Here is a 9,489-nt window from a genome sequence, read left to right on the forward strand (position 1 = left end):
CCTCCTCTGTGACCTTCCCTTGCTGCCTCCCCCAGCTTGGGACCCAACAGACTAGCTGAAGGACGGGGGGTGGTTTGCAGGAGCCGTGGGGTGGGGGATGCAGCCCCCATTGTGGGGACTGGGGAGGTGGGGCTGGAACAAGTCTATGCCGGTGTCTTTGGGGAGAACGCTCCACCCCCCACACCTTAGATTCTCCCCTGATTGGCCAAGAAGGGGCTGTTGATGGGCAGGAGACTCGTGGAATGAGGAGTAACGGTAGTTTGAACTAGGAAGCCTAGTTCGAACTACCTAGTTCGTGCCCCGTGTAGCCGCGCTGCACGGGGTTCGAACGAGCGGGGTTTTAAAAATGGCGGCTCCCCGCTTATGCAAATGAAGCCCGGGAAATTCAAATCCCGGGCTTCATTTGCAAGTGCGGTATGCCTACATTACCCTCCTAGTTCGAACTAGCGGGGTAGTGTAGACATACCCTCAGCTCCTTGCAGTGCCTGTGCAAGACCGAACCGATAAGCAAGGGGCCATTTGGGGGCTGGGGGCAGTCGCTCTGGGGAGCTGGAACCCCTGGATTTCGTTCATCAGGCTGCGCCCCAAGCTCCCATTTGCTCCCCTCATTTCCAGCATGGCCAAACGTTTTCGGCTGTGGTTCAAGAAAGCCCTGAAGATGGCCCCAGGGCCGGTGGGGAGCAGCTTCTCCGTCCCCGCGGGCGGGGAAGCTGGATCCCACCAGCTCGGGGCGACTCGCCCACCGGCCAGGCCCCCCCGGACCTGGCTCCAGAGGCGGCTGGGCAGGCGGGACCCAGCCCAGCGGGGGAGCCGGGTAGGGTGGCTCCGGGGCCTCCTCTGTGGAGAGAAACACCTGCCCCGGGAGCCCAGCCCCCATTACCACCAGGGGGCATCGCCCTGCCCGGCCCCCGGGGACCTGCCAGTCTCCGGGAGCCCCCAGCCCGTCGCTCCCCGCACCAGCCCCTGCAGCTGTGGGTCCAGGTCCGTCAGCAGCAGCGCCTGGGCCTCCAGCTGCAGCCGGGCCACCTCCTGCAGCCGCTCAGACCCAGGTGAGGGGCCGTGAACACGCTGGGCCCAGGGGCTCACCCAGTACCCGGGGGGGGGGGAGGGGCAGCCCCAGTGTCTGCCCCGCAGCCAGGGCAATGGATGGGGGGGGGCTGCTTGGCTCTCTTGTTCCTGGTGGGGGCTCTGCTGAGGGCGTTGGCAGATGTGAGGGTGGAAGGGGGATGGGTCCCTGCGAGGGGCGTGTGGGGCCCAACCTGCCCTGGGTCCCTGACATGGGGGCGCGTGACCCCTGCTGGCCGCTGGAGTCACCCTGGTCCCTTCCCTCCCGCACAGAGCCCCCCTGCGCCTCGGCGGAGCTCTGCCAGGAGCGGGTGGACTCCCGGGTGGAGGAAGGGGCCATCTACGACATCGAAGAGCAGCTCCACACCCGGGACACGGTAGGAACCTTCTCCACACGGAGGGGACCCGAGATTGTCCGGCCCCTTCCCAGCACGTCCCCCCCCCTCCGGGAGGGGCTTGTCCCTGGGGATCCCCCTGGGGCCCCTTCTCCTGCATGACCTGGACCCCCCAAGCTGGGGGCTCTTGTCATGCACCAGCTGGGCCCCCACAAGCCTGAGGCAGCAGTTGGGGGGGAGTGTGGGTGTTTGGACAACCAGCAGCTCCCACCTCCACTCCTGGGAGACCTGAGCCCTGCAGCTGTCCGTGGGGGGCAGGCAGGCCCCAGGCTCACAGACTCTCTCTGGGGTGCAGAGCCCAGCCGCCCTGCAGCGGTTCCTGCTGGCCATCCCCCTCGCCTGCTCCCAAAGGGGCTGGGAGGAGGGGAGGGGATGCGAGGGCTGGACAGGGGTCTGCCTGGGCCATGGCGGCGGGTGGGGGTGCTGGAAACGGGATGGGTGGAGCCAGGAGGGCTGGAGGGGGAGGGGGAGGTGGACATGGGGAGGGCGGGTGGGGATGCTGGAGGAGGGAGGGACACAGAAATGGGGCAGGTGTGGGGTGCTGGACAGGAAGGGGGATTCGGGACAGGGAGGGGCTGGAAGGGAGCCGAGCGGGCTGCTGGGGATGCGCCTGGGGAGCAGGGATGAGGAGGTTCAGAGGCTGGTCACCAGGGCAGGGAGGGGCAGGAGACGGCCTGGGGACAAGGATTGAGCTGGTCCCGGTTTGGGAGGGGGGTGCTGGGAGGGGCCCTGTGTCGGGCAGGGGGGCTACAGGGCAGCGGGAGGCAGTGGGGTTGGATCCTGCTGGGTGGGGCCGCTGGCCGTGTGAGCGTCTCTTGGGGGCCCCAGCCTCACACGCCCCTTTTTCCCCTTGGGTCTCACAGGAGATCATGGAGGACTCGCCCCCCCCGCTGGTCTTGGCCGACTGCCTCAACGCCGCCTGCAGCCTCAGGTACCGACCCCCCCCCCCCCCCGCCGACTCCCCCCAGAGCAGATCCCCTGGCCAGGGAGTGGGAAAGTCTCTGTCTCCTGCTGCTGAATTAACAGTCTCTGCCCCTTTCTCCTGCCAGCACCTTGCAGCCTCCCCTGCGGGCCCAGCTCCTGAGCCCCCTGCTGACGGCGGCCGTGGGACAGACAGTGTCTGGGGACTGGCAGCAGGAGCCCATCCACACTCAGGTACGTCCCTCCGGGCCCTGCTCCCGGGCTGGGCTGGAGCTCCAGAGAGGGGGGGGGGGCAGAGGGAGGGAAGAAGCTGCAGGTTTGGATCCTTCCCTCCAGGGTTCCCGTTGCTCTCCCGGGGGGCCCGTCCCTTCCATGCCCAGCCTGGGCTCCTCCCTGCTCTGCGAGGCGGCTCAGACCCTGCTCAAGGCTGGACCCCGGAGCCAGCGGGTGGCCTGGATTCCCCAACCCCCCTCTGACCCAGGGCTCCCCCTTGTCTTGCAGCAGTTCATCCGGGCCCTTCCCTACGACCTCCAGGCCCTACTGGCGAGCCTCCTCGCCGAGTCCCCAGACACCGCCCGGCTGCAGCTCATAATGGAGGTGAGCCCCGTGGGGGGGACGGGGCCATTGTCCCTGCTTCCTCGGGGGGGGGGCCGAGAGAGGAGCAGTGTCAGTGGCTGGGGGGGGCACAGTCCGAGAGGAGCCCCAGGCTCTGCCCAGAACCGGCACCTCCCTACGGGTCCTGACCTGCCTCTTTCCCCCCCAGCACCTGAGCCCGTGGCTGGAGTCCCGCCTGCCCCAGGAGCGAGCCAGGGCCCTTCGCAGCACCACGGCCCTGCTGGGAGTCGCCACCACCCTCCCGGGGTTTGACGTAAGTGACCTCGGAGCCGGGGGGTCTGGGGCTGCAGGGCGCGGGGCTGGGAGCGTCCCCGGGAGGCAGAGGCAGGGCCGGGAATGGGCCGGGAATGGGCCGCGTTCCCCTTTCCCCGGGGAGGGGCGACCCTGGGCCCTTCAGGGGGGCTCTTGAGGGACTGGGCCTGGGGACTGGGGAGTGGCCGTCAGTGGATCCCCTTGTTCCACCCCCGGAGTGACCCTTCAGTCGGGGCCATTGCTCAGGGTTGTCTCCTCGCAAGGCCGGCCCCGCCCCGCCCCCGCCCCGGGAGGTGTCTCTGTCCGTCCCCCGAGCTCAGACCCGCCTCGGCGGCCGTTTGCATGGGACGTGCAGCCCCAGGATGCTGAGGGACCCCCCCTCTTCTCTCCCCTCAGAACTCCGCCGACTGGCCGAGGATGGGTCACCACGTGGCCCAGCTGGGCCTTTTTATTTCGGACCCATCCGAAGACGTCAGCCGGCTGGCCCGGGAGGGGGTGCACAGCCTGTATCAACTCCTCCTGCACCACAGGGGTAAGGAACCCAGCCGGGACCTGGGCCCCAGGGACACCCTGAGGGTGCCGGCGGCGGGGGGAGGGGACCCAGCCCTTTTCCCCCAGACTGGCCCAAGGGGGGATGCGTCCCTCTGTGTTCCCGTCCTTCTGCCCCCTGTGCCCCTCCATTTGCCCAGGGATGCCTGCAGGGACCCGTGGGAGGGGAAGGGCTCAGACCTGCCAGCAGAATGACCCTGTTGTGTCTCTTGCAGGCCTCAACATCCACCAGGCAGAGGACCTGTGGTGCAGACACTACTACAAAGAAAGATGGGTCCTGGCTCACAGCAACAGCGTGAGGGTGGGAGAGGTAAGGACGCGCTGCCAGGGCAGGGCAGGGCTCGGGGATGGGGCTGGCTGGGGCTCTCATGCGGGTAGGAGGGTCTTGGGGGCAGGAGGAAGCTGTGACCTGGGGCAGGGGTTGGGGTGCCGGGTGAGGAGAGCATCTGGGTGCAGGGTCTGGAAGGGAGTTTGGGGGAGGAGGAAGCTGTTTTAGCCCCAGGAGTTGGGGCCGGGCTCTGGGCCGTCAGCTGAAACCTCCTGTGCTCTTGATTCCAGGTCTTTGGGCAGCTCTTCACAGCAGAGCAGGAGAATTGCTTTTTGGACAAGGCTCTGCTCGCTGCCCGCTCCCCCCTGCGGCGCCCCAGCCAGGCCGGGCTGGTCCTGGTCCACGCCCTGCATGGGCAGGCCCATCAGCTCCTGGAATACATGGTGAGCAGCCGGAGCAGATCAGGAGAGTGGGGCAGGGCCAGGGTCTCCTTCCCATCCCCTCAGGGAGTCCCCCGCCCCTTTCCTCAGGCTGCCCCCACCCCACGTCCCTGCTGGCAGAATCCCTCCTGCCCCTGCGAGCGTCCCTGGGGGTGGGGGAGGCTCTGAACACAGAAACTGTCCTAGGAGGCGGGAGGGGGCCGAGGTGTCAGGAGCTCTGGGGGGGGGGGGGTCAGGAGCTCACCCTGCGGGCCTGACGGGGGGTGACCAGAGAGCAGGGGGGAGGAGGGTGGAAATGCTGGGGGGCCAGTTCCCCTGAGTCCCCAGGGATGAATGTGACGGATTCTGCTTCCCTTGCAGCAGGAAGACACCCAGTGAGAGCAGCAAGAGCTGAGGAGCCAGCAGCTGCGTCCCCCTCCCCCCAACCCTCCCAATTGTATTGAATTGTATTTACATTCTCATTAAACAATGTTTCAAAAAACATTTGGATCAGGCTTGGTCAATAATTTGTAATGGGGGGGCCATTTTGGCAACTGATCAAGGGCCACATTTCTACCGAGGGCTTTGGGGTCTGGGACGGGGCGGTTGGGTGCAGAAGGGAGCTCAGGGGTGGAGCCTGGGTGCAGGGGGGGGGTATGATCTGGGGCGGTGGATAGGGGTGCAGGGTCCAGGAGGGGGTATGGGCGCAGGAGAGGACTCTGGCCTGTGGGAGGGGCTCTAGAGGGGTGCAGGGTCAGGGAGGGAGCTGACCTGGGTGAAGGGGGAGCAGAAGGTTTGGGGGAGGGGGTGCGGGTGCCAGAGAGGAGTCTGGCCTGGGGGAGGGGTGTCGGGGGGGTGCAGAGTCAGGGAGGGAGCTGTGACCTGGGTGAAGGGGGAGCAGAGGGTTTGGGGGAGGGGGTGCGGGTGCCAGAGAGGAGTCTGGCCTGGGGGAGGGGTGTCGGGGGGTGCAGGGTCAGGGAGGGAGCTGTGATCTGAGGGAATGGGGGACGCAGGTTCAGGTGGTCGCCTGGGACAGGCAGTCGGGGAGGGGACGTGGGCGCCAGGGGCAGGCTCTGGCTGCGGAGGTGCCTACCTAGGCAGCTGCGTATGGGGGAGGCCGACTGTCACCTGAGGGGATGGGGGAGCTCAATTTTCAACTGTGGGGAATGGAGGAAATACTGTGGAGTGGAGGAAGCGAGATGGGGGGGGCTGAATTGTTCCCGGAGGGGAGATCTCCCTGGCTTGGGGGGGGGAGCGTTTCCAGCAAAGCCCTCACATAAGAGGGGGACAGACGGGGGGAGGGAGAGGACGGGGATGGGCAGGGCAGGTGGAAATGGGGAGGGGCAGGAGAAGGGAAGGGGGAGGAGATGGAGGAGAGCAGGGGATAGGAGTGGGGGCGGGGATGAGGAGCAGGACAGAGGCAGGGCAGTGGTGGTGATGGCTGAGCGATGAGAACAGCTCGCAGGGAGCTTAAAGCCAGCAGATGCTTTTCGGCAGAGTTGCCATTTGCCCTGGCGGCTTTGCCAGAATAGCTGTGCCAGCGGGGGGGGGGGGGGGGGCTTTTGCCACACACCCAAGCCAAGCCAGCTGTGGCGGCAAAGCCTTGTGATGTAACCTAAGCCCTTGGCAAGGTCGGGATCAACCTGCTCTGACAATTTCTCGGACCGGCGGGATGAGAAACAAGGATCGTGCAGGGAGATGGGGATGACTAGGAAGCGAATCCAGGTGTGGGGGGAATATCCTGGGTTGGAGGGTCAGTCGATACCCCCGCCTGCCACTGTCTGCCGGGGCTCTGCCCGCAAGATGGAACCAACAGCTGAGTTTGCTTTTCTGCCCCGTCGTGGGCACAAAAGGCCCAGAGCAGCCTCCTGCTATCTTGGAGGAAAGGGGCCAAAGTTCAGGAAGCAGGTGCCAGGCTGGGCTGGAATCCGCGAGCTCCGCTTTTGCTTTGCCCTTCCTGGAAGCTGGGCTGCAGGTGAGTGGCGGTTTCATCTCTGCTCTTGGGGTGTTTCTTGTGGGTTCCGAGTGTGGATCTGAGAGGGGCTGCGCAGGGGCAGTGTCATGAACGAGCTGTAAGCGTTACAGCCCCTTCTGCGCAGGCTGGCTCCAGCCTCCCGTCTGTCTCCAAGCCCTGGGGGAGAGGCGGGAGGCCAGCAGCATGGCCTAGTGGAGGGGGCAGGGGGTTGGGTGTAAGAACTCCCGGGTTCTAATCTAATGCCACCTAGTGACTAAGGCACAGAGTTGTGTGTTAGACCCTTGCTCCTCAATTCTGCGCTCACTCTCGCGCTGGTGACCTTGGAGAGGCCTTTCAGGTCTCCCTTTCCCTGTCCATCAAAGGCAGGCAAGTGCGATGTAATGCCCTGGAGCAAGTGCTTTGGGACGTGTCGCACAAGTGTGCCTGGCTCACAAGCGTGTCAGCACAGCTGTGTAAAAGCGTGACGAGGGCTTTGAGATCGATGCCGAAGGCGTGTGAGGCTGTAGCTGGCCAAGTGACAGGGAAACGAAAGGTCAATGTTTGGTCAGTTAGATTTTATGGTAATACACTGAGACGAAGCACTTTGGGCGTATATACGATAATGTCTTTCCAAGTGCGTTAGTTCAAGGCGTGTCCTAGGAGCCAAGAGGTGAGACAAACATGCTTGGTCCTGTCTCGGTGCAGGGGTGGACTAGATCAGTGCTTCTCGACCAGTGGTACGAGTCCCCTTAAAGGTACTCAAGAGATGTCTGCGGGACACGTCAACACAACTGAAATTTGGAGAAAACTGAATTTTAGTTTTCAGTTTGACAGCGCTTTATTCTTTTTGTACCTTTTACACCCAAAAATGCCATCGCCCGCCCGGCTACGATGCAGTTGTTTAAACAAATGTGTTGCAACGGTAGAAAAAAATTGTGTGTGTCTGAAAACTGTAGGTACTGGGGGTACTTACACATTTTTTTTTAAAGGGGGTACATTATAAAAAAAGTTTGCGAAACACTGGACCTATCATGGTCCCTTCCACTCAGACTTTTCTATGATTCTGTGACAGGGCTGGGCGATAATTTTCAGAAGGGGCCCACTTAATGGATTTTGGTATGGGGTCATAGGCCGGCTCCACCCACAGAAGGGGCGGAGCCTGAGGCAGAAGGGGCGGTGTTGTGGACTAGCCCACCCTCAGAATTCTCCGTGGCTGAGGCTTTCAATTAAAAGCACAGAAAAGAGCTCACAGCTTTGCCACTACTGGCAGCTGTTCAGCGTGGCTACAGCTTTTTAAAGGGCTCGTGGCTCCTGCCCCTGCTGTAACCATGAGCCGTGAATCATTTAAAATTGGATCCCACTGAGAATTCGGTGGCATGGGCAGCAGGATCTAAACAGAAAGCGGCCAGATCACAGTGTTAGGTGGGTTGCATCTTACCCAGCCCTGTTCTCTGAGCTGGTTTGGAAACCTCCATGTCCTCCTTATGGTCTGACAGCTGCAGATTTACTGCCTGTCTCTCCTCTCGTGGCCCAGCCTAGCCGCAGCTAATGGACTAACTCAGGTTAGCATCACCTGCCCTGTCTTGGTGACTCTTCACAGCTGAACGGCCTATAAGGCATCGTGCTGGTCTTCTGATCTCTTGGTGACTCCTCTGCCTTCTGTTTATTTCTTTCTCCCTAGCTGGCCGATCGAGTCAAACCCTGTCAGTGCGTGAAGGCCCCAGGAATTACAAGTGCGATGGTCTCCCATGTCCAAGGTAATCTGCTGGCTAGTAATGGATGGGCTGCTTGGTTATCAGGTTAGGCTGCACAAGCCAGGTCTATGGGACCCCATGGCCAGCTGGCACCTGGTTCACAGGGAGGCAGCTGTACTAATCTGAAAATGGCTGGAGGACACCACCATCATTAGGCTCCAGAGTTACAGCACTTGCTCCTCTTGGAGCTACTTGTCCGAGGCAGGCAGCACAGCTTAGCAGCTCATTGGGACGTCTTCTTTTTAGTTGTGAGATCTGGGCACTTTAGAATGGCTGTAGCTATTTAGCAAATGCGCACAGCTATAGGAATGGGGGTTTCCAGCTTTATTCACCTAGGTGGCTGATTCCAGGAAGCAAGGGTGTGTGTGTGGGGGGGGGGAAGTCCTGTACAGAGGGTTCCCTGGCCCCTCTGCTTCCATGGCTGTGCAACTGCCACCAGGTGGATGAGAACCTGGGACTTTTGGAGCTTAGGGCAGGAGCTGCTACAGCTTGAGTTATAAGTCAGTTGCCTCTCAGCATAGGCTGAAGAGCTCCCTTGTAATAATTGCTTGCTGGAAGTGGTCTCAGTGCCACTCCATAGGATAGTGACCCACATCAGGTGGGTGGGTTACAGCTGCAGGCCTGCTCCCAGCATGCGGATCTGCTCTCTGGGCGGCGTCTATAACTCTGTGGCTGCAGCCCTGCTCCCAGCATGCGGATCTGCTTTCTGGGTGGCGTCTACAACTCTGTGGCTGCAGCCCTGCTCCCAGGACTGGATCTGCTCTCTGCCCATTGGCGTGCGCAGCACATTTCATTAGGGTGTGCACCCAAAGAATGTTTTTAAATGTACTCTTTGACCCCCATTAGCCTCGCCTCTGGAGGTAACACTTTCAGGGCAATATGGACACATGACCAGAAATAAAAGGTGTCATGTGACCTCCCCCCCCCAAGGACTTTTCCCACCATCCACTTACCAATAGGGATTAGTTTGGCCCTCACCAAACCCCCCTCATGCAACGATCCTGCAATTGCATTAACCCAACGTGTGAGACATTAACTCGGGGGGTGGGGAGGCTGGGGGAAGTGTTCCCTCTAAGAGTTTCCTCCCATGAGCACAATACATTTTGTGTTGTGCACCAGTACTGAGTTTGTGGCTTGTTTGGATGTGCCATGGTGGCACCCAAGTTATTCATAAATATCTTATGAACCACTTACCTGTCCCCTCTGCTGCCCTGTCTCCTTCCCTTCCTCCATCAGCTCCCCTGGTGCCTGCTGCCCCCCCAACCCCTCACCCACCTCTGCTGTCCTGACTCCTGCC

General features: G+C 62.1%; 1 protein-coding gene across 1 annotated transcript; it reads left to right on the top strand.

Moving 5' to 3' along the window:
• Window positions 1–2,329: 2,329 nt before the first annotated feature.
• LOC142823426 (maestro heat-like repeat family member 5) lies at window positions 2,330–4,987 on the top strand. Its single transcript, XM_075914450.1, has 8 exons — window positions 2,330–2,391; window positions 2,510–2,615; window positions 2,883–2,978; window positions 3,145–3,249; window positions 3,645–3,780; window positions 4,013–4,107; window positions 4,356–4,508; window positions 4,866–4,987. The coding sequence occupies exons 1-8, from the start codon at window positions 2,330–2,332 to the stop codon at window positions 4,881–4,883; spliced, it is 771 nt and encodes a 256-aa protein (XP_075770565.1). The 3' UTR covers window positions 4,884–4,987.
• The last annotated feature ends 4,502 nt before the right edge of the window (window positions 4,988–9,489 follow it).

This window comes from Pelodiscus sinensis, chromosome 33 (assembly GCF_049634645.1).
Source record: "Pelodiscus sinensis isolate JC-2024 chromosome 33, ASM4963464v1, whole genome shotgun sequence".
In the NCBI taxonomy this organism is placed as follows: domain Eukaryota; kingdom Metazoa; phylum Chordata; order Testudines; family Trionychidae; genus Pelodiscus; species Pelodiscus sinensis.